General features: G+C 32.6%; 2 protein-coding genes across 4 annotated transcripts; both read left to right on the forward strand.

The window, feature by feature from the left end:
• Nucleotides 1-9553: 9553 nt before the first annotated feature.
• On the forward strand, nt 9554-15860 carry LOC129287953 (ABC transporter G family member 29-like). Its single transcript, XM_054924243.1, is given in 20 exon segments — nt 9554-9723; nt 9806-9890; nt 9985-10144; nt 10230-10306; nt 10396-10449; nt 10540-10932; nt 11155-11753; nt 11911-12071; nt 12175-12284; nt 12377-12530; nt 12633-12683; nt 12686-12855; nt 13017-13349; nt 13446-13736; nt 13825-13908; nt 13991-14124; nt 14195-14422; nt 14508-14679; nt 14841-15095; nt 15216-15860. Coding segments are annotated over 20 exon segments (3846 nt in total). The 5' UTR covers nt 9554-9661; the 3' UTR covers nt 15489-15860.
• Nucleotides 15861-18666: 2806 nt separating this feature from the next.
• On the forward strand, nt 18667-25012 carry LOC129287954 (NADP-dependent malic enzyme-like). 3 transcript variants are annotated; one of them, XM_054924244.1, is made up of 20 exons: nt 18670-18960; nt 19255-19502; nt 20110-20230; nt 20385-20459; nt 20919-21070; nt 21165-21270; nt 21378-21443; nt 21695-21790; nt 21904-21975; nt 22089-22172; nt 22352-22450; nt 22674-22721; nt 22881-22934; nt 23031-23129; nt 23236-23325; nt 23417-23494; nt 23647-23721; nt 23805-23895; nt 24219-24347; nt 24635-25012. In XM_054924244.1, the coding sequence occupies exons 1-20, from the start codon at nt 18931-18933 to the stop codon at nt 24721-24723; spliced, it is 1902 nt and encodes a 633-aa protein (XP_054780219.1). In that variant the 5' UTR covers nt 18670-18930; the 3' UTR covers nt 24724-25012. The 3 variants fall into 3 exon arrangements, 2 of the variants coding, with proteins under 2 accessions (XP_054780220.1, XP_054780219.1); XR_008587854.1 differs by lacking the exon at nt 24635-25012 and having other exon boundaries at nt 18667-18960; nt 23621-23721; XM_054924245.1 differs by lacking the exon at nt 21378-21443 and having other exon boundaries at nt 18669-18960.
• Nucleotides 25013-25679: the final 667 nt, after the last annotated feature.

Consider the following 25679-nt stretch of genomic DNA (forward strand, 5'->3'; position numbering starts at 1 on the left):
TCACCTTAATTAAATGATGTTTTGCAGGCTTGTGCAAACAGTCTTTGCCAAACTATTTTTCTTGTCCCAATTTCATTTTTTCGCATCCCATGAAATCCATTCCTGTAAAGAGAGAGCAAAGAAGGTATTAGGTTTGGTTTGCTTGGCTAATTTAAACCATATCCCTTTAACTTTTGGGCATTAAGTCTAATGAAAGTCGAAAGGACATGTTCTTTGGCAAATATCAGCACCCTTGACTTTTATGAAATTAGTTTGCAAACAACCTCAGGCAACTTTTTTAAAAAAAGATTTTGATCTTGTAGTGAGTGGGCTTGGCCATTTCCAGATTTTTTGACCAAAGAATAGAATTTGCATATTGGAGCTTTGGGAGACCTCATGAACAAATTCTGAAATTAATGTATTCTTATTTAATACTTGACTGTACTTTAAGATAGAATTGCGATAGCTGTGTGCAATAGGAAAACAAAATTAGGTCAAATTGATTTAGCATTGTATCCCAAATCACCACTGCCGCGTAAAATAATTCTTCTTCTTCTTCTTCTTCTTGTTCCTGGTCATGTTCTATTAATGTCAGTGGGTGTGTGTCGGTGTTGCATTATGGCAAGCTCTGCTGATACTGTTGCTGCTTTAATATTATGCTCTGTCTCTGACATGGCCTCGATCCGCCAAAGGGTTCTGATTCTCTGCTTCTCTGCCTCTTCTGCGCTTTGCTGCACCTTCTTCTTTTTCCTCCTGGCCCCGCCGGCGTCTTTCCCGCACGCCTTTATTTCGTTCGGCGAATCCTCCTTACAAGTTGCAAACGTCACCAAATACTGCGTCTTGTTTTATTTATATTTCCCCCTATTGTTTTGGCCTGTTCGTTAGTCTTTGCTATTGTTTAATTATTATTTTGTATTCCACTTTTTTGTATTGTTGGGAAAAGAATATTTGAATAATATATTATAAGGAGAATGATAATTAAATTTCAATAAATTTTTTAAAGGATGAATTGAAAATATTAATTTAAACAGTTACAAATGAAAATTTTATTACAAGTTAAGAGTACACTTAATACTTAATTAAATACTAATTTGCAACTAAAACTTCTAAATTTGTAACTATTTATATTAATATTTTCAATTTATTTTTTTAAAATTTTTATCACCGGCATAAATTTAATTAATTTAAGTTAATTTGATATTTTAAAACTTAACTATCATTCTTTCTACAATATAAAATCCATAAAAAATAATCGTGCTATGTGTACATAATTTGGTGTGTATGGCGTATCAAACTCTAAGAACTTTAGAAGTAGTTACAACTTACAGCACATAAAAACTATATACATTTTGCTTAAAAAAAAAAAAAGACTTCCTCTAAACAAGGAATTGATTATGGATTTTCTTATTTTTAATTTTTAAATTTTGACTTCTTAAAAAATAATTCATCAGCTTCTGAAATTTGAAACGTGATTCCTAAAAAGGGTAAATTTTTTATAAATCCATCTTGTCATTAAACTAAGACTTTTAAAAAAAAATTCTAGACTTAATTTTGATCTGAATGAATTAAAAAAAAACTGTTATTATTTTTACTGTCAAATTTTAATTCTATTTTCATTTTAAAGAATTTCAACAAAATATAGGGCTTATAATTTTGGTGGGATAATTAATAAATAGAAATTATTTTACTATTTGATATGATTTTTTTACTGCTAATCTCTATTCCCATTAAAATGATTATACAAAAAAAAAGCTAAATTTTCTTGTTCGAATTCTATAATTGTTTGCCAATATTGCACTTACATATTTTTTAAGTTATAGTCCAAATATAACATAAGTAAATGGGATAACAAAATAATTAATTAATGACAGCGTATTTGCATGTAAGCACATGCTTAAATTTTTTTATTGCACACACTTATTTTTTTTATTAGAAGTAATTTTGTTCGATGGACATTGAATGAGAATACATCTTCCATTAAAAATTTAAATTTTAATTGAAGAACTAACACCTTCCATTAGATTCAACCCTCTTTAATGCATATATTCCATTTTTTTAATATGCCAACAAGTTTTATACTCAAAATTAAAATATATATGCTGCTTGTAGGATCAAAAAATTTAATCCTTGATTTATTAATGAAATAATCAAGTTTAATTAAGTAAAATTGATGTAAAAAATGGTTAAAAGAATTAAGGAACCTTTTGGGCTTGGTAATGATCTTAGAATGTGAGTTTGAAACTGAGTGTGAGCCAAGTAGGCCTAAACGAAAGAGAAAATAGAGATGCCACAAGCTGTGGCGCATGGTTTATTTTTTGAACAGTTAAGTCGTGATTTGACTCAAAAAATAAAAGAGAAATCATAAGAGTGAAAGGAAAGAATGAAGAGGACCAAGAAAACTTTGCTAGGGTTTACTAGAGGGAGATTGAAGCATTTTGAAGCTACTAAACCTTAATGGTAGGTCTCCTAGCTTGTTCTTTTTCCTTCCCCACCTATTTTCTTAAAGCTTTTGATTAAGGTTTGATCATGGCAGACCATTTTCGATCTATGTAGATTATGGTTTGAATCCATTAACTTAAATAGAGTTAATAAGAGTCATTTAGGATGTTGAAATCATTAATGGAGGGTTTTCTATGTTAATGATAGTGGGTGGACATTTATGTCTGAAAATGAGTAATAAATAAGGGTTGTTAAAGTATTTCAAAGCTATTAATAGTAAGTTAGATATTTAATAAAGCCAATAGAAGCTAAAGAGGGTTAAAATACCCAATAGGTAAGCCTAAGTGTTAAAATAAGGGCTTTGGGTATTTTAGAGATAGGAGTAAAAGAGGTTACTTTGTGTATATAGTAGCATAAATGATTGTGAGTTTGATTAATTGTAGATTAATCACCCTGTGCACCATATTAGGCTTGAAGAGCAAGCTTGGAAGCAAAAGTTGGTAAACATTTGACTTCACAAAAATTTGAGGTAACCGAGAAAAATTTATCTTAGGCATATATATAGTTGTTTGCTAATTAAGTTATGATATAAAAATAGATTTGTTTGCATGTATAATTGAAATTATGAATGTGAAGCATGCTATAAACCATATAATAGTGTATTAACCTCAATCTGACCTGAAATATGAAGTTGAATTCAAAATAATTTTCAAACTATGAATATATATTAGAATGAGAAGTGTATGATATATGATGTGATAATTGTGTGTTATTAAGGAATTGGTGCTTGAGTAAAGTGGAGATTGTGTGTGATAAGTTAGATTTTTTTATGCTCACATGTGTTAATTGACTAAGTGATTTGAAAACAATAAAGCTTGATGTTGTGAATCACAAGTATGTATAAATGCGTGAGTGAATATGAAATATTGCATGATCATTTGGCAGGAGTTTGCTTAAGGAAGAAGAGTAGAAAATTCATATGGTATTTCGGTGCATAAAAGTTAGCTTTATTCCCCTATTTATCGAGAGACTATCTCAAGATTTGTCAAAGGACTTCCTAACTCCCTCTACTTCTTTGTTGAGGAAACTAGCTTAGGGTAAACAACACCCTAAAAATTCAAGAATGGGGGAAGTGATGGTTTAAGAGTGAGTACAATGATCTTTGAGCAGGTTACGTCTCACAATTAGTGAAATTAGGTAGTCCAGTCACACAGACGAAGCCCTGATAGATATTATAGTTCACGGTTTCAGTCAGAAGAAATAAGGAGGGTATAAGAAAGAATTGATTATGCATATATGTGTATTCGACATGTCATATAGTTGATAAGTTTGTGGCAAGTCATGATAGTTATCATGTCATTATCATTTGATTGTCTGTATTATAGCAATGTACATTAAGATTGTGAATTTAGGTCATTGCCTCATGTTGTTAGTATTGTGGCAACATAACTGGTGATTTGAAATGCGAAATATGAAAATGGGTTTATTTAAGAAAGTACCACTTATGTTATGTGTAATCTCATGTTTTTTAGTATTCAATCTCCCATCTATATGTTTTAAATCAATTGACATGCAATTACATACGGTAGATATATTTTGGTTATTAAGTGGTTACATTCATCCACTTTTTTAATATTTTACAAGCTTTAGCTTCAGTGTGAAAAGGAAAAAGGCTCCGAAGGCTTAAGAATTTGAGTGTTTTGATTGTAATACTTCTTAACTTCATTTATTTTGTGTAATAGATATTATATTGCTAATTAAGTTGCATTTTGTATACACTTGTATGTATTGCTGTTTGTGATTTTAACATGTATTTTAGGCCTTAAAATGTGTATGTAAGTTCGATTAAATATTAATAGGGATAAAATACTAGTGTAAGTATAAGGAATATTGTCAAATTATTGAATTCAAGATCACATGATTTATGTAGTGCCAAAACCTCCCCTTTTTGTTTTTTGGTATTGAAAGGGTTAAGGAGTGAAAATTTATTATTGTTAGGATTATATGCATGTGGTGTGTTGTACATGTAGTCTTGAACCCTTTGAGTGTGTTTTGGGTGTTAGGAATAGCTTTTAACATATTTGTAAAGTTTTGGACACCCTTGAGTTGTAAAAAGTGTGTTAAGTTGTGAAAATATGTTTGGATCTCCATCTTCCTTATATGGCATAATTTAAAAGTAAAACTTATGTCATTAGCTAATTTATAAAAAGAATTTTCTGTAAACACCTAAATCACCTCATTCAAATGTGGGACAAAGAAATATGACACATCAAAAGTTATCTTAGGTAGCTATGCCATTTGACAGCTAAATGCTATCAAATATGTGCAATACTTTGTAACACATGGCACGTGTCATAGCACTCAGTGCATATGTACATGTTGCGGCTCATCCCTATGTTTTTTTTTACCCCTTACTGATTTTCAACTAATTTGAAACATTTTTTCTCTCTTAAGATATCTCATGCTTTTGTAATATAATTTTACTCTAATTTGAGATTTATTGACTAATGTTTAGGTGATTTAAAATTCATGAAAACTTAAGATCTCATTTTTACAAATTACGAACTTGATAATCTAAATGGCTTAGCCTAGGGTTGCTTTGGATTTTCAAAGTTCAATGAGATTAAGAAGCACGATATGACATTGCCAATTGGTTTAATTGACCTATTAATTTTATTCCATTGCATTTATATACATGATCTTTTTTAATTTCCAAATCCATATGGAAAAGAATTCAAAGTTAAATGGTAGAGGAGATATTATGTATCATCATTTTCTTATCCCCCACCCCAACCTTAGCTAATTAATTTCCATTTCCAAAAGAGATATTATCATTACTTATTAAATGAAAGAGATTGTAAATTTTCTCTCTTATAATCCTAGATTGAGGGATCTCATCATTTACTTTTTTTAATCACTTTATATAAAGAATTTCCTTTACATACCCATCATAAATTCATATGCAAAATATCTGATTCTTATGAAAAGAACATTGACTAAAGAACGTCTTAAAGTTAAATGATATCATTTCCCATATCAACCAAGTAGTCAACATGCTTGATCAAAACTCATTGATGGACAACAATTTTCAATAATCCAATTAAAATGATCTGATTAATATACAGTCCTATTTAGGATCCAGAGACAGGCTTAATCAATCAATTTTAATCATACCAATACAGTGGCTTCTAGGAAGAATGAGTTACTTACATAATTTGACCTCGAGTGTATATAGTGTTATATTTCAATTTTCAAAACTCTAAAAAGGCAAAAAACAAAAATAAAAAACAAAAAAACACATCTCGAAGAAGTGAACAACATTGAAACATTATCGCAAGTTTTTAAATTACAAATAAAAGTACTATAAAAGACACATGTAGAAAAATAACCCACATTTCTTCATATAGCTAAAGATAAAACAAGTAAATTGATTCTTTTTTTAGCTAATGGCTAATTAAAACAAAAAATACATACAAGATAGCTAGCTAGATCACAATCAAACGAGGGAAAGTTTCCAATAAGCTAGTTGATAAATTTAATACGTAATTCTCTAAAGAAGAATAATGATACAGAAAATGTGATGATTATAAGAGAGCATTTTTTTTACAATTGTCATAGTAATTAATAGGCGTAAAATAAAATTTTTCTACCGACATAAGTTGAGTGAAACTAATCTCTTTTAACATGACAAAATAAAGTTTGAATTCTCACTATAAGATATGCAGTATCACTGGGAATAGCTCTCATTAAAACATTTTCTCCATTTACCACCCGAACATGAACTTGAAATTTTATACTTAAATAGCCATAGTCTATTCCACTGCAACCGTATTGGTTAAATTTAAATATTCTAGAAGCAGAGCTTTTAATTGTATTAGAAAGTTTTTGTCATTAACATTTTTATCTTTATATATATTCAAAATCTATGACCATAAAAAAGAAGATTGGAACTCATAATATAATCCAGCTGTATCTCCTTGTAGTCAGTGTGAGCATCAGTTTTTTACTTTCTTCGGTTTTACTATCAAACACTCGCACAAGCTGGTTTCGATATAAAAACGCTCTTTCCTTCTAAGAAAAGACTTAATGAGGAATCTTGTAAGATCAGAAAGGAGAGGAAGAACACAACTTAATTAGAGACTCCAAAAACCCATCTTCTTCTTTTTCTCCTTCACTGATCACAATCTCTTCACCAGTTTATTTTCGTTTTGTTCTTTTACATATATATAACCCAATATTGCAGGTAAGTGTATTTTAATTTTAATAATTAAGCTTCTTGCCTTCTTTTCTCTATCTGCAGATTTTTTTTTTTTCGGTGATCGTAATTCAGAAATAGTTTTCTTTTTTTCCTGAGTTTTCCGGAGAACCAAACAGACACAGCATATAGGGTTTGTAATCTAAATCTATTGGATTCACATTCATAATTTCTTTAAAATTTCATGAGGTTGGGAAAAAAAGAACAATTAACTATGATGTCAATAAATAGTTCATCCCATTTTTGTGTAATAATATATATTGATATTGATTTGGAAATCTTTTGCAGAAAATTAAAGGAAAAAACAATGGAAGAGAATATTATTGCGAGGAGAAGCATGAGAAGGAGCACAAGCAGGTCGGGTCGGACAACAGAAGAAGTGGTGAACTGCGGCCAGTGCTCTCGCCGGACCTCTAACTCCGACGAAGACGAGGAGGCTCTGAGATGGGCGGCGATAGAGAAGCTGCCAACCTATGATCGGCTAAGAACAAGCATTTTGCAGAATTTCATGGAACAAGGCCAGCCTCGTGGATCAAAGCAAGTCGATGTTCGAAAGCTGAATATGAACGAGAGACAAGACATCATTGACAGGATTTTCAAGGTTGCCGAGGAAGATAACGACAAGTTCTTGAGAAAGTTCAGAGCCAGAATTGATCGGTGAGTATAAGACAAACTTACCTTTTCGAGCCGTACGTGGTTTTCTCAGAAAACTTCAAAATTACCAGCTGAAAGCCGGAAAAAGAGTCTCTATACTCAGATTGGTAATAAGAAAATGGGATTTAATTAATAAAGGTTAGTCCAATTCATAAATATTTAACCTATAATTTACAAGTTATCAGTTTATGTCTTGCCTATAACTTATAATTTACAAGTTATCAGTTTATGTCCTGCCTATAACTAATAACTAAATAGGCTTGAGCTTGTATAAAAAATTAAAGGTCTGAGCCTGACTTAAAATTTTTATAAAGCTTTTTTCACAGTTTAGACTTGAGCCTATCTAAAGCCTGACCTAACCTGAAAATTTATTTAAAAGGCTATCTAAAAAGTAAGCTTTTTAAATATGTTTGTATTTTAGTTTTAAACCTCTCAAATATACTTTAAGACTATTATAATATATAATATATAACTTAATTTATCAATTACAATATATAATAATTGAAATGAGTTATAAACTACAATACGATATAACAATAAAGTAACAATATTAAAATTAATATACAAGTCTAATATGATTAAAAATATAGCTAAAAATTAAAAAAAAAGAATAGATTGATTCAAAATCAAATGGTGAAACTAATGTAATTGTGATATATTATGTAATATATATATATATATATATATATGTCGGTTTGTTGGGCTCGCAGGCTAAACCTTGAAAAATAGACTTAGCCTATTTAATTAAATATGCTTAATTAAAAGCATAAGTTTAATCTAAGTCTATTTAGTAAGTAAGTTAGACTAGGCCTGAAGTAGGTTAGGCTGTAGGCTTCTATCAAGGCCTGACCTATTCCCACCTCTATTAAAGGTAACTAGTTTTTTGAACCTAAAAACATGTCTTAGCCAATGAGTCCTTAGATAATTCATCTAAATCTTTTGTTTGACCAAAAAAATCAAATTTACTAGTAATCATACATAAGTTAATAAAATATTTTATTACCTAATTTATAATATTAATATTTTATAATTTAATGGACACATTATTATGATCATAAAATATTTTATTACCTAATTTATAATATTAATATTTTATAATTTAATGGACACATTATTATGATTATAAAATATCTTATGTAATTATAAGATAAAATATGTTTCTATATTTAATAATTGTCAGATCGTAATTAAGATATATACACATATATGAAATGGTAGTCTTGGTTTTTTTTTTTTTAAACGATGAGGAACCACCATGGGGAATTAATCCCTCTTAACCAGAGTTCTTAAATTTGAGTTCCGGATCGATGACATAGAATTCCATGGCAAAAGGAAAAAAAAAAAAAAAAAAGTGCTACGATGATGACGAGCTTAAAGCTTATTGTTATATGTAAGTATCTTTGGTTTCTGATTGTTTTCCTGTTCCATGGACCATGGTGCTGATGCTATATCTTACGGTCGAAGGTGCTTTTCCCTTTTGGACACGAATCCTCTCTAATGAAACGATCCATGCGGTGCCGAAATTTTATACAAGAAAATAAGGGTTCTGTTATTAAAAAATAAAAAATAAAATAAGGGTTCTAAAGTTTTTTTTAAATATTTTTATTATTCATTAAATCATTTTTATTTAGTTTAAAAATTCCGTTGAATTGTGTCCCGTTATAGTTTTTTTTTAACTTTTAATTTTGTGTTACCCACTAAAACTTGAAGCGCTTCTTTTGAGGTGAATTTCTTAAAATGATTTTAATTTTTAAATATCGTCCTATGTGGGAGAAACAGCATAAAATTGTAAGATTACAGGTGCTTTGTAATTGGTAGTCTTGGCCCAAGAGAGAACCAAAGGCTAAGAAAGATAATAGGCCCATTTTCTTGGCGACTTGCTACATATGAGATTAATCGGTTTTTTTTTTTTTAACACTTTATTTTCATTTCATGAAAGGATAATGATTGTCTAGTGTGAAGTAGAATGGAATTGAGTTTAATAAATAATCTATGATAAAATATAAAGACTTATTACTTTAAGTTTTGAAATTTTGAATTAAGATATATCCTCGTTGACATCAATTAAAGTCACGGGAATGACAATACTTAATATGGGAGATGATCATTTATTTTTTTTTTCTTTGTTTTTGGTTGATATGCTGCCTCCAAATATTATTTGAAGTGACTTACTGAAAAAATTGCAGGGTTGGGATCAGACTTCCAACAGTGGAAGTGAGGTTTGAGAAACTGAGAGTGGAGGCAAATGCCTACGTAGGCAGGAGAGCTTTACCAACGCTCCCAAATGTGGCCTTGAATACCATCGAATCAGCCATTGGCTTATGTGGCATTAACATGGCCAAGAGAAGAAAAATCACCATCCTTAAAGACATCTCTGGCATTATCAAGCCATCCAGGCACGCCTCTCTTCTTGTTCTTGTTTCTTTCTCAGCAAAGTATCACCCAACTTGATATTATTCTTTTATGGCACTTGAACAGGATGACTTTGCTGTTGGGTCCCCCTTCTTCAGGGAAGACGACCCTTTTGCTGGCTTTGGCTCAAAAACTAGAACATGCTTTAGAGGTAGATTTACTGTTCTTCCTAGTTGCTTCAATTTCTCGAGAAATTAAAGTCTTCACCGTAATGACCAAGATTTTTATCATCTTTGAAACGTAAGGTAAAAGGAGAGATCACTTACAACGGCTACAAGTTCAGTGAGTTCGTTCCTAGAAAGACCTCAGCCTACATAAGTCAAAACGATGAGCATATTGCAGAAATGACTGTCAGAGAAACTCTGGATTTCTCATCCAGATGCCAAGGGGTTGGAACTAGATATGGTAATTTCATATCATCAATGTTCTTTCACAAAACTTAAAAATTCAGTTAGATTCTTGTATTAAGTCAATTAAGATATTGTTACAGATCTATTAGCTGAGCTTGCTAGAAGAGAAAAGGAAGCAGGAATATATCCGGAGGCAGAAGTTGATCTCTTCATGAAAGTAATTTACTCAATAAACTTCCTAATTAATTATCTAGTCCAAAACACTAAACTCTGTAACCATCTCATTATGTTCATGAGTTCTCTCAGGCTTCTGCTGTCCCAGAAACAGAAAGCAGTCTCATGACTGATTACACTCTCAAAGTAAGAGATTTCCTCCCAAAGTTCAGTTTAGTAATTAAATATATTTAATCTGTAGTCAATGTTTTGATTCTTTGTTTACACGTGAAACAGATATTGGGGTTGGATATATGCAGAGACACTATTGTGGGTGATGAGATGCGAAGAGGTATCTCCGGAGGTCAAAGGAAGCGACTGACGACAGGGGAGATGATAGTGGGGCCCACAAAGACACTGTTCATGGACGAGATATCGACGGGTCTGGATAGCTCGACCACGTACCAGATAGTGAAATGCTTGCAGCAGATTTGTCACCTTACAGAAGCAACCATCTTCATGTCCCTACTCCAACCTGCTCCTGAAACCTTCGATCTCTTCGACGATGTTGTCCTTGTGTCGGAGGGCCAGATCGTTTACCAGGGCCCACGTGATCACATCCTTGAATTCTTCGAATATTGCGGCTTCCGTTGCCCTGAAAGAAAGGGAACCGCTGATTTCTTACTAGAGGTGTGTGTTTGTGTATGTGAGTGGGCTAAACTGATGACATGGGAAGTCTATCATGTTGAATTTAATAACTAATATATAATAAATGATAAATACTCATAAACTTTCTCATTTTGCTCCTTCCTGTTTTCGGGGTTGCTTTCCATTTACAGCAAGTGTAATAGTGTAAATGTGTGTGTGCATGTACTGATATGATTATATGACAGATATTATTCACTTTTATAGGTAAATTCAAGAAAAGACCAGGAACAGTATTGGGCAGACAGAAGCAAGCCATACAGATACATGCCAGTTACAGAATTTGTGAATAGGTTCAAGGAATTTCATGTGGGGGTTCAGCTGAAGAAAGATCTCTCAGTGCCATTCGATAAGTCCAAGGGGCACAGAGCGGCTTTGGTTTTTCAGAAGCATTCGGTGCCGAAAATGCAACTTCTCAAAGCATGTTGGGACAAGGAATGGCTGCTTATCAGAAGAAACGCCTTCGTGTACATATTCAAGTCATGCCAGACCGTCGTCCTTGCTTTTATAACTGCGACGGTGTTCTTCAGGACGACGATGCACCAGAATAACGAGAATGACGGGGCAGTCTACGTTGGGGCGATTATGTTCTCCATGCTCAACAACATGTTCAGTGGCTTCGGAGAGCTTGGGCTTATCATGCAAAGGCTTCCTGTGTTTTACAGGCAACGAGACATGCTTTTTCATCCTGTTTGGACTTACACTCTTCCCAATTTTCTTCTTGCTTTCCCTCGAATGGTGTTAGAGACAATCATTTGGGTGGCTATTACCTACTACTCTGTAGGGTATTCACCTGAAATTAGCAGGTGATTCCTATCCATTTGTTCGTAGCTTGCTTCTATCATCTTGTGTCTTTCAAATGTTTGTGTTATGTCCCATGTTCATGGAAGTCTTAGTAAGTTTTATATTGACATAGCATTACATACATCTTGATATTTAATGGGGTAATTGATCCATTTTCAGGTTCCTTAAGCAACTTTTGTTGCTATTTCTTACTCAAATAATGGCATCTGGGTTGTACAAGTCAATTGCTGCACTCTGTAGGTCGGTGATTATTGCTAACACAGGGGGGTCCCTCATGATCCTTCTAATTTTCCTACTGGCTGGTTTTATCGTTCCTAAAGGTGAGAGAGAAACAAAAATTGTTAGAACTTGGATTTAAAGGGATACTTGTGGCCTGTTTAATGAATGTTCTGATAGACTCACACTAATGCATATTGATAATAGATGAGATTCCAAGTTGGTGGTCATGGTCTATGTGGATTTCACCAATGTCATATTCCTACATTGGCCTTATTTTGAATGAGATGACTGCCCCAAGGTGGATGAACAAAAGGGTACGCAAGTAGAATTGGCTTCTATTAGCGAAAGAAAAATTTTGGATACCTGGCTTCAAGTTTTGAGTTGAACTTTCCGTCCTTGTGTGCAGTCTTCAGATGGTTCTGCCCCATTGGGTGTAGCTATTTTAAAAGCCAGTGGTATTTACACGGAAGCAAAATGGTATTGGATATCAGCAGCAGCTATTGTGGGATTAGCAGTTGCGTACCATGTCTTCTTCACCCTTTCACTTATGTGCCTAAACCGTAAGCATCTGAGATTTTGACCAATTCTTTTTGTTTGTTATTTTAATGCCTCATCGAGTCTAAGAAAGTAATTGATTTCTCTTATCTTGTTTGCTGCACTAGCTCTTGGAAAAAAACAAGCTACGATATCTGAAGAGGAAGCAAGTGAAGTGGAGACTATATGATCAGAAGACAAGTGCAAATGCAGCAATTGAGTAGCAGAACCACTACTAACTCCGCACTAGAGTCAACCACTGAAGTTGGCCCCAACAGAGGAATGGTTCTACCTTTCACACCACTTGCGATGTCCTTTGATTGTGTTAATTACTATGTGGACATGCCAAGTGTAAGGATTATATTATTTCTTGGATTTAGCTGTATCATTAGATATTTATTATAGCTTAAAATGATAGAAGACAAAAGCCAACGGTTCAATTCTTTTCATGAAGTGACGATGCTTCATAAATTATACATATGAAGGAAATTTAACGAAGTTAACTTTGTCAGGAAATGAAGGAGCAAGGAGTGACAGATGATAGGCTACAACTACTAAAGGACGTAACTGGAGCTTTTAGACCTGGTGTTCTGACTGCTTTAATGGGAGTCAGTGGAGCAGGAAAGACAACCTTAATGGATGTTTTAGCAGGAAGGAAGACTGGTGGCTACATCGAAGGCGACATTAGAATCTCTGGGTTCCCAAAGAAGCAAGAAACCTTTGCAAGAATTTCTGGTTACTGTGAACAAACTGATATCCACTCGCCTCAAATTACTGTTTATGAATCTTTGATTTTCTCTGCTTGCCTCCGCATACCTAAAGAAGTCAATACGAAAGAAAAGACGGTAAGCATTAAGCATGTGATATCTCTCGATTGGTTTCTTAATACATGATCATTTTAACGAGGTTATACTAATTTGACTATGTTATCATCTTCTAAGAAATTTGTGGATGAAGTAATGGATTTGGTGGAGCTGAATAATCTCAAGGATGCTATAGTAGGGATTCCAGGAGTTACAGGATTGTCAACAGAGCAGAGGAAGAGACTCACAATTGCGGTTGAGCTTGTTGCTAATCCTTCAATCATTTTTATGGATGAGCCCACTTCAGGTTTAGATGCAAGAGCAGCTGCCATTGTTATGAGAACTGTGAGAAATACGGTTGACACTGGAAGAACAGTTGTTTGCACAATTCACCAACCGAGTATTGATATCTTTGAAGCCTTTGATGAGGTACTAAAAAACTCATTATAATTTGTGACCCCATTTGTTTGTGTCTCCTTTTTTGTACTTTGTATTAAATTGCTTCTGTTTGCACCAGCTCTTGCTGATGAAGAGAGGAGGACAAGTGATCTACTCAGGACCACTTGGCCGTCATTCTCAAAAAATCATTGAATTCTTTGAGGTAGTTCAACAGATTTATATATATTTTGTTTTAATCCAACAAATACTAAACATTTGATTCCACGTTCCTTCCTTTGTCACAGGCAATTGAAGGTGTCCCAAAAATCAGGGATAAGTACAATCCAGCCGCATGGATGCTAGAAGTAACCTCCATTGCAGCAGAAGTTCGGCTTGGGATTGATTTTGCTGAACACTACAAGTCATCATCTTTGTACCGGTAAGTTTACAAACAGCTAGAACATGTAGCAACAGAAACAAGTCTTGAGCTAACATGTGGTTATGAGTAGGCAAAACAAGGAACTTGTGAAGGAGTTAAGCATACCACCGGATGGGGCAAACGATCTATACTTTGAGAGTCAGTATGCAGAATCTACATGGGGGCAATTCAAATACTGTTTGTGGAAGAAATGGTGGAGTTACTGGAGGAATCCAGATTATAATCTTGTCAGATTCTTCTTCACTTTGATAACTGGCCTCCTCATGGGGACAATATTTTTTGGGTTTGGAAAAAGAAGGTAAAAGTATTATTAGTAACTTCAATAAGATGATTTGGAGGATTTCACTTATCTAATTGCTTTCTTATCATCTTGGCAAGTATAGGAAAAGCTGGACTGACCTCAGAGTCGTCATAGGAGCCATGTTTTCTACCGTTCAATTTGTTGGAGTAAACAACTGCTCAACTATTCAACCAGTAATCGGTGTTGAGAGAACAGTATTTTATCGAGAAAAGGCTGCTGGAATGTATTCAGGCTTGCCCTATGCTATTGCACAGGTTCAATATAAAGTCAAAAAAGTAACTTTATATAGTGCATTCAGATTTGAAGAGCCGAAAAACAAAGAGAAGACAGATGAGAAAGAAATGAAATAGACCTTCTATTAGTAGTATTATCTGATGCTTGTAATGAATGGTTCAACTGTTCCATGAATTTGCAGGTGGTGATTGAAATACCTTATGTACTTCTTCAATGTACATATTACTCTGTCATAGTATATTCTATGATTGCATTTGAATGGACAGCAGCAAAGTTCTTCTGGTTCTACTTCATCTGCTTCTTCTCCTTCTTGTACTTCACGTATTATGGGATGATGTCTGTAGCCATCACCCCCACCACCCAACTTGCAGCAATTTTCTCATCATCATTCTATGGACTCTTCAATGTCTTTTCTGGTTTTATGATCCCAAGATCAGTGAGTAGTAGTACCATTCCCATTTCCTTATATATATATATATATAGGAAACATTGTAACTCTTACCATGTTTTGTATATGTTTACTGACATTATATGATATTACATGTATATATTTCAGAGAATTCCTAAATGGTGGTCTTGGTATTGCTGGATTTGCCCAGTGGCATGGACAATTTACGGATTGATTGTGTCACAATATGGTGATTTAGAAGACAGGATTGAAGTTCCTGGGATTGAAAATGGTCAATCGATCAGAGAATTCATTCAAAGCTATTTTGGGTATGATCCTAACTTCATGGGACCTGTTGCTGCAGTTTTGGTCGGCTTCACTGTCTTCTTTGCTTTCATGTTTGCTTTTGGCATTCAATTCCTTAACTTCCAGACCAGATAGATCAACAACATCAGAGTCATTCTGATCAAAATTTCAAAGAATATCAGTCAAAACAAGATTCAAAGAATAAATGGGGAAAAAATGGAAGGCCAAAAAGCAGAAGAGTGGAGAGATAAGTAGAGAGCAAAGTTTAGAAAGAAATTTTGTATTAAGTGACTTGTTCCATGTTCATGTAATCTTCTTCATAGATAATAAGTAAGTTTGATGCAGCAAATTTTATCTGTCATGTATAGGTGACAGCAAGAATCTTATTGATCGCCTACCCAAAAAATAGGAAAGTAAGATCTTAGTCAGTGTGAATTTGTGCTTATTATGAGAGAAATCAGTGAGTATCATGTCGCATCTTTTGCAGCAAAATCAGTAGTTTTTACATTCATTTATTTCAACTTCATATATATATATATATATATAATGGCCTAATATAAAACCTTATTTTCCCCCACAAAGCAGGGCATATGTTTAATTCATTGATATTCAACAGTTCAATTTCCTTTATACATACATACATATATACATATATATATATATACATATATACATATATATATATACATATATATATATATATATATATATATAACTCACAGGTAACAAGTGATTATTATTTATAAATTTTAAACAATGTGACATTTTTTTAACTCTAAGCAATACACGAAAAGAAACACAATCTAATTAATATTTCATTATGATGGACTAAAATATAATCTTCTAATAACATATAATAATATAGTATTTTATATGCCTCTAAAATTGGGTCTAGCGATAAAAACTAATTCTTTATAACATGATCAATTAATGTTCAAATTCTTTAGAAAATGTGCTCATATTTATTGTCTAACGACTATCCTTTGAATATGATTGTCTTTAATAAATAGAAAGATACATGTGACTAGAAATATGGTATTCTATAGATCATAGTAACTACCCACTTAGGCTTCCTCTATTTCTTAGTCAATTAAGTTTTGGTTGAACAATTTGGTTTGATGAACATTGTTCAAATTGGAGATGATTACTCGTGAAGGAAACATCTTGTTTTTTCTTCCCTTCTCAACCGCCAACCATTATTTCATCATTATATTCACAAATTGTTAAAACCCATAAACTTGTGGAACCGTTGGAACATTGGATTCTTTTTGCAGAATAAGCTGCAAAATGTTCAGATTATAAAAATCAGATATCTTGCTATAGGCGGATTCCATTGAATGGGAGTGGCTTAATTTTTCTTGAGTACGGTGGAAAAGTGAAGCTGTATGGATTGAAAAACTCGCTGAAACAGCTAACTTTAATAAGGACCGAATTTTCTGACTAAAAAAAAAAAGACCAAATTTTCAAGACAACCTATAAAAAGGATTGAAGTAAGTATAATGATATCTTTTACTTAAAAGGAAAAACTTACTCCCTCCGTTAAAAAATATAAGATATTTTTTGAGAAGTTAAATGTTAAAAAATATAAGGCATTTTTACTCTTTCAAGGTATAATTATTTTCTTTTTTTCAAAAGTGTCCCTATTAATAATGATTTTATATTTATTATAGGGTGTTTAATAAGGATAAATATGAAAAAATAGGGTTAATTGAAAAGTAAGTAACTACTTTATTGGAAGGTGAAATTCAGTTAAAAATACCTTACATTTTTTAATGAAGGAAGTATTTAACTTTATATATTTAAAATACTTGTTTTTAATTAAATCAAGACATGTACTCCCTCTGTTTAAAAATAGAAGACATTTTTTAAGGAGTTGGATGTTAAAAAATGTAAGGCATTTTTAGTTTTTTGAGGTGTAATCATTGCCTTTTTTTTCAAAAATGCAACTATTGATATTGACTTTATAGTTATTATAAGATGTTTAATAGGAATAAATATGAAAAGTTAAGGTTAGTTTAAAAGTAGGTAACTATTTTTATTGAGGAGTAAGATTCGGTTAAAAATGCCTTACATTTTTTAACGGAAGATGTATATTTTTTAGATATTATTTATTCTATAAAAAATTCTTATTATTAATATTACTAATACATTAAAATTCACATGTCTTAATTTGATTGAATAAAATTATATTAAATATATAAAAATAATTACATAAACCTTACCCTTACTTAAAATATTAATCAAGTAATCCGATTAATTTTAGAAAAAAAAATACTAAAATCTCAACGAAATATATAAATGACAATTATTTATCTTATAAATTGTAAAAATTAAATAAAAAATTATAAATTTTCACATGATCTCATTTTTTTTATTCTGAAAAGGGAATTTAACCTACAATCATTAATATCAGAAAGGTATCTAGAGACTTCAAATAAATTATAACATTTTGAAAGACCTAATTATTATTTATATATTTTGATAGAATTTTGTTATCTTTTTTTTATTTTAATATTTAAATCATCGTACAATATTGTGCCATGCAAGAGTACATGCGAGTTTAATTTCACCCAAAAAAAAAAAATAGAGACATCACCAGCAATACATTTTTTTTTTTTGAAAGAATCTCACTTAAAGCCTCTAGAATACAAAAATGTGCATTTAGTGTCAAACAAAATTTGAAAACACATTATGGGCCGAAAAGCCCTTCTTGTGAATTTTGTTGTGCATGAAAAGATATATTTACCTTTGTTTTAACAATATGACTGTATATGTATAACACATTGTTCATGAATTCTCAACATAATACTTATAAATACACAACATATTTGGTGAATATTAACTTGAAGTATATTGTTTCAATAAAAATATGTTATTCATTATAGACTTTATATTATACAAATGTTATAAGTTTACATATATTCACTATGTTGAGAATTAATGAATATCATGTTATGTATTCATGGATATTGTGTTGTTCATCCTTTATTTGTTTGTATATTTCACTTTAAGTTAAACCATATCTTTTAAATATGTTATGTATTCATGAATATTATATTGAAAATTTATAAATATTGTGTTGTAATATTGTTAAGGACAAGTGTACTTTCTCATCCACAACAAAATGTGCAAAAAAATCCTCATGCCTTTAGTACGTTTTCAAATTATATTAGGTTTTAAATCCAATTGTTTTGTGTTTTGGTGGCCTAGGTGAGATTCTCCCTTTTCTTAAAAAAAAAAAAAAATTACAAGGTCACGTAAAACCTTCAATACATATAACGCTCTTGGTAGCATCACAACTGTCACCTACTCGTCTCCAGTTGACAGAGTCTTGGGTTGGGACCGAGTTATATATTGTCTCAATTTCTGTTTTCTCTCCTCCCTTTCTTTTCCTTATCTTCTGTGACAAATTCAGGCTAAGAGGGAGAAAGGGGAGATAGAGAGTCGGGAAGAAGAGAATTGAAGAGAAAAGCAAGGGCACCTTCCCTGAAGACTCTCTCTCTCTCTTTCTCTCTCTCTGAAATACACTCACACAACAACCGCAAGACTCTCTCTTTCTCACATTTCTCTCGCCATCATGATCTCATCCAATAGATGCAGCTTACTGGTAAATTCAAATCCATAAATTTTTAACCAAATTCCTTATTCTGCCTCAGAAACTCGAGCACTACTTTCTAATTTTGTTCTTCTTTGTTCTTCCGGTAAATCAGTAACAATGGCTTCGTCTGGTTGTTTCCATTCACAATTTGATATGATAGGATTGTAGACCCGATCATTCGAAATTATGTTTATGGGTTCTCTATTTAGAGTTTATAAAATCCAAATATTTCTTTAATTTTCTTAGGATTGCTTGATTTGCTTATCTAGGTATAGAGATTTATTACTCTGAATTTGTATACAGAGCAACACAGGGTTAGCTAGATGTTCTAGTTCCTCTGCTCTACAGAGGAGACGTTTAATTCCTTTTAGAGTGGTTTGCGTGGCTTCTAGCAGTAGTTCAAGTGGTGACAGAAAACACAGCCCTGTGATGGAGACTATAGCTGACGTGGACAATAATCCAACCGTAGCCGGAGGTGTTCGGGATGTTTATGGTGAGGATAAGGCCACAGAAGATCAATTTGTTACTCCATGGAGTGTCTCTGTTGCTAGGTAAGAGTAATAAGGTTCTATAGTTAAAGACTATTCAATTTCTATGCTATATTGTTATGATTTGAATGCAAAATATGGGATTTCAATCCCACGTTGACAGTTTGGGATTCTAATATAGGATTCATATGAACCTTGATATCTCTAACTTGTCTTTTGGGACATGGCTCCCTTGAAAGATTATACTCCCTCTAGTCCTAAATATTAAGAGCTTGTTAGTCTTAAATGTAAGACCTCAATCTCCTTTGTCTTACATTTATTAATTTTCTTCCACACTACCCTTATTGATTACACGCATTAATGTGTGCAATCATTAGGAATAGTTTTTTGTGTAAATAAAATGAGGGATGTTTTAGGAAAATTAACATACATATTTTACAAAAGACTAACTTGACTAATTTTCTTAATTTGTGTGGATTAGTTATGATCATTGTTGTAATAATGGTTAATTTGTTTGATAGGCATCCTGATGAATATTTTAGGTTGATTCTATGGTTATGTTGATAGAATGTTATGCTTTTAGTTCAAATCCAAATGATGGCAATAATATACAATGGAATGCCTTCTGTTTTCTACGCATATTCTCATGTTTTTATTTCTTTGTTTTTAGTGGGTATACCTTGTTGCGTGATCCACACTTTAACAAAGGGCTTGCCTTCACCGATAAAGAAAGGGATGCCCACTTCTTGCGAGGTCTTCTTCCCCCAACAAGTGTTTCACAAGAAACTCAGGTCAGATTAGCTCTGATGTAAAGATGTTCTGAACATTTTTTCTTCTTATTATTTTTGATGGATTAAGGGATGGAAAATGTTCTTTCTTTTATTGGCCAAAGAGTGATATCCTCACACAACATTGGGTAAAAGTGGTTTCCATTTTATTGGTCAGGTGAAGAAAATGCTCCAACATATACGTCAGTATCAAGTTCCTTTGCAGAGATACATGGCAATGATGAATCTCCAGGTGGTCTTCTAAATAGATATATTCACATTTTAAAAAAATAAAAATAGAAAAAGAATGAAGCTTTGGTCTCCTTACATTTAGTCTTTATTTTACTTGTTGCAAAAGACTGGTTTTCATAAAATTGTAGACTGCATTATGATGCCATTACTAATGTGTACCAGAAATCATTCTGAGTGTTTGGATGGGTAATTTAAGTGGGGGTAAGTAAATTTTTCAACAATTTGAATTACTTCATTAGAAAAATCTTTTGCTGGATTAGCAGGAAATGAATTTTTAAATTATTGAGGCTACACGTTGCCTTTTGTGTTTTCATTTTTGTACAGACAGTCAATTTTTTAACAGCTCCATAGATTTTCCCTATTTTATCTGTAATTTGTTTATAGCAAAATTGTCCCCTTTGGTTTGTGAATTTTGAAATTGAATTATAATGCTTTCAGACTTGTACTTGATGGTTTGCAGGAGACAAATGAAAGGCTGTTTTACAAACTTCTTATTAGTCATGTTGAGGAGTTACTCCCGGTTGTCTACACTCCTACTGTTGGAGAAGCTTGCCAGAAATATGGGAGCATCTACATGCGTCCTCAGGGTCTTTATATAAGTTTAAAGGAGAAGTAAGTTTAATTCCAATCGCCTCTTCCATATCATTCAGTATTTTCTCTATCATTTTTTGTCAAAATAGTTTTTTTTTTTTTTACCTTTTTAAAGGGGGAGGGTTCTTGAAGTACTAAAAAATTGGCCTGAGAAAGACATTCAAGTTATTGTTGTAACTGATGGAGAGCGGATCCTTGGTCTCGGGGATCTTGGCTGTCAGGTATTTCTATTATTGTTATGGAGACAAGCTTTTTGATAGTTTAGTTTGAAATGTAAGATCTAATACTGTAATCTCTACTTTGTTGTTAATTATGCTGTGTTTCTCAGGGGATGGGGATACCTGTAGGAAAACTTTCTTTATATACTGCACTTGGAGGAGTTCGCCCTTCTGCTGTAAGTGTTAGCAATCCACATTGTTAACTCGTATATTATGTCCATACATAATTGCAATGATAAATTATTTGTTGAATTTGAAGATGTTACTGAAATTTGAATCTTCAATCAATTTAACAATTTATAATTTCATTTGGTTGTATATACTGGTGAAACTGCCCAGTGGGGATTGGGCATGGTGTCATTTACTCCTTTATAATTTATATTTCTTCATACAATTATAATATTATCTTATAATTTGATTGTTTCAGTGCTTACCGATAACCATTGATGTTGGTACAAACAATGAGGGACTGTTGAATGATGAATTATATATAGGGCTTAAGCAAAGACGAGCAACGGGGCAGGTTCATGATCCGTTTTCTTATTTTGGCTAGTGTTGAAATACCTAATTGGTCTTAATCTCTATCATTAAAATTATTGAACTATTCTGTAATACTTTCAGTTATTCTGATTCCAGGAATATGCTGAACTTGTCCATGAATTTATGACAGCAGTCAAGCAAAATTATGGGGAAAAAATCCTTGTTCAGGTATTGAGCCAAATGCAAAGGAATAATCATCTCTTGATTTGAGGGACAACAATCTACAGAACTCTAATTTTTCGTTTTCAATCCGTTCTGAATCTGTCGTGCCATATTTGTAGTTTGAAGACTTTGCGAACCATAATGCTTTTGATCTACTTGAAAAATATAGATCAACACATCTTGTTTTCAATGATGATATTCAGGTAAACATTTTCATCTTATGAGTTGATATACTTTAGCCCTTATCTATCTGTAATATTCTTTACTTTTCTTTAGTTTGGCTGAGATGGGATTTGAGCCCAGATCATTCAATTGACAAATCCAATACCATTGAATCAAAGCCTGTTGATCTATATCTGATATTCTATCTTCTTTATTCCAGGGAACAGCATCGGTAGTCCTTGCTGGACTTGTTGCAGGTCTGAAATTTATTGGGGGGAAGTTATCTGATCACAAATTCTTATTCCTTGGAGCTGGAGAGGCAAGTCCATACAACCTAAAATTATTCTCTTTTTTAAATGATTCATAGAGAAAGAATGGAATGTAGAAACATATCTTCTGAACTAACTACATAACAAAGAAAATGCAATACATACTATCTAATCAAGTTGAATCTTTGACTTGGTCCCTTATCTTGAACCTACAAATTACTCCCACTATCATGTGATTATGTCCTTCTGGCTAAACTATATTGGCGGGTGTAGGCTGGCACTGGAATAGCAGAACTCATAGCACTTGAAACTTCAAAACAGGTTGCCATCTACTTTAAGAGTCATTATTTTTTTGGCCATATAAGAGTGATTACTTTGACTTTTTATGTTTTTTTTTTTTTGCCTCTTCTTGCTTCTTTTTTGGCCTTTTTTGCGGGGAATAAACTTATATTTATTGAGAAACTGTAACTGTTGAAGCAGACAGGGGCCCCAATGGAAGAAGTGCGCAAAAACATTTGGCTGGTGGACTCAAAGGTTGTACATAACCTAGTTCAGTTCTCACCTCTATAAAATAGTTTTTTTTGTTTTCCACCAGATTAATCTTTAGATCTTTTACTACTACTTTTGCAGGGATTGATTGTCAGCTCCCGTAAAGAATCGATTCAACATTTTAAGAAGCCCTGGGCTCATGAACATGAACCTATCACGGATCTTGTAGATGTTGTTAAAGTATGAACTCTATCTTTTTCCCTTTCATATCTAGACACGCACACTTGCACCGAAGCACAAGACAACAGAAATTTTAAATTTCTCATTTTCAACCTTGTTTTACCAGAATATTAAGCCAACAGTGTTGATTGGGACATCGGGCCGAGGCAAAACTTTTACTCAAGAGGTGATTGAGGCTATGGCTGAAATCAACGAGGTACTACATTCGCTCAATCCATCCACCTTAATATGGAATTTCATTCTTGGTTACAAAAACTGAGCAATGTATCATGCAACAATGCTTGCAGAGACCTATTATTCTTGCTCTTTCCAACCCAACATCACAGGCAGAATGTACTGCTGAAGAAGCTTATAAATGGAGTGAGGTAATAAGAATATGCAACCAGTATATGTATGTTATAATATGAGCTTCTTTGCTATCCATGGCCATTTATATACTATTTTCCTGTAGTTATAATATATCAGTACTGACTACATCAATTTTCATCTAGCCCTCATTCTTATGCATTAATATCAGGGACGTGCCATTTTTGCTAGTGGGAGCCCATTTGCCCCAATTGAATATGAGGAGAAAGTACTTGTGCCTGGCCAGGTCCCAGCTTCAGAGAATTATTGTGTTAAACATTGGCATTTGGAATTAGGACTGATCAGGTGGTTTTATTTTTTTCCCTTCAGGCCAATAATGCATACATCTTTCCCGGATTTGGTCTAGGTTTGATAATGTCTGGGACCATTCGAGTACACGACGACTTGCTTTTGGCTGCCTGTAAGTACATGAGACTCGAATACTTCATGCTAAGAACAAGTAGAATTGGGAGGAATAGGACTATAAAAGTGCAATATGAATATAAGTTAATTGGTTTCATGTATTGCCCTTGTTCATTATCGTCATATTTTTCCCCGTTCACTCTCTCCAAAATATGTATTAAACTCTTCATTACTTGGCCAAGCAAGCTCTAATACCATGTCAAAAACCATTTCATCTCAAAAGCTTAAACTATCAAAGAAAGTTAGCATGACCTGAATCTTTAAAATTATTGTTGTTATTGTATGCTATGGAATTGATTTTACTCATATATCTCAAAACAGCGGAGGCTTTGGCTTCGCAAGTGACAGACGAGCACTTTGACAAGGGACTCATATACCCACCGTTCAAAGATATTAGAAAGATTTCAGCTCACATTGCTGCCAATGTAGCTGCCAAATCATATGAGCTTGGTAAGACCTTTTTTTCCTACCATTTTAGCAAAGCTTTGGATACAATATATAGTCATTTGATATCAGATTCTCTCATGACTTTTTACATAAGGATGTTTCAAAACATTTCCCCAGGATTTTTACCTTAACAGGACCTGCTAACTGTAGAATAAAATGAATTGAGTTTTCTGGCCAAGTTCATATGCTTTCTCAAGCATTTGTTCTTTTAAATACCTTGATAATTAGCTTCTTATGTTGTTTGGATGATGCTAGAATTGAATTGACTTTTTTTTTTTTTTTGGGCTCAGGGTTGGCCACTCGTCTTCCTCAACCAAAAGATTTGGTTAAATTTGCTGAAAGCTGCATGTATACTCCAGCCTATAGAAGATATCGGTGAAGAGACAATATTTATTATTATTATTATTATTATTATTTATTTATTTATTTATTTTCTTGAGTTTGGCGTCAATTTTTTCATGTCAGTTTTTTCTTTAACATATTCATCTACTCTTGGAAGTTGTTGAATGAGTGATAAAGCCTACCTGGTTAATGCTGGTCGTATTTGTTGGAGAAGACAATACCTTAAAAACTACTTTGTACTAGTGTTAAATTGTTAATTTTATATAATGACTCATTTTATGGGGTAGGCAAACGTAAGACTAATAAATGATATGATTTGTGTAAAAGTTTTCTTTTGGCCACTTATGATTTGTGTGAGCTTGATTGTCATTCTTTTGTAGTGTAAATATCTAATACCCAGTATTACTAATTAATTTATATTTAAGCACTATCATGATTAAATTGAATAGGTCTTGAATCTTTAGTATGGTGTTTATTATATGTATGTGTGCAAGTTTCATTTGAAAAATGACAACTAAGAATCTTTTAAAAAGTTGATATAAAGACTTTTTAAAGATTTTATAAAGTGGGGACATTCATGGAATGAACCCAAATAAGTAAAATTAATTACTAATAACCCCTTTGAATTTAAGTTGTTGCTGCTAGGTCCTTCTAAAAAACTTATACAAGAAACATGTGGGACAAGTTGTGCATTTTTTAAAAAAAAATGACCCATAAATAATAATATTGAAAGAGGGCTTGTAATTTTTTTTTTTTTCATCATGTGATGGTTTACAAGTTCTTAGGATGAACTGTTTGTAATAACTTAAGTTTAAGGGACTTGTTGGTAATTAATTTCTTTACTTTGAATCTTCGGTGATCTTTTTCCAAGAAAAAAAAAAAAATCATTACTATCAACCGTTCGTGATGACTTAAGTTTAAGGGACTTATTAGTAATTAATTTCTTTACTTTGAATCGTTCGTGATCTGTTTCGAAGGAAAAAAATCATTACT

Source organism: Prosopis cineraria, unplaced genomic scaffold (genome assembly GCF_029017545.1).
Source record: "Prosopis cineraria cultivar Desert tree isolate PC_DT_omini unplaced genomic scaffold, ASM2901754v1 PC12, whole genome shotgun sequence".
Lineage (NCBI taxonomy): Eukaryota > Viridiplantae > Streptophyta > Magnoliopsida > Fabales > Fabaceae > Prosopis > Prosopis cineraria.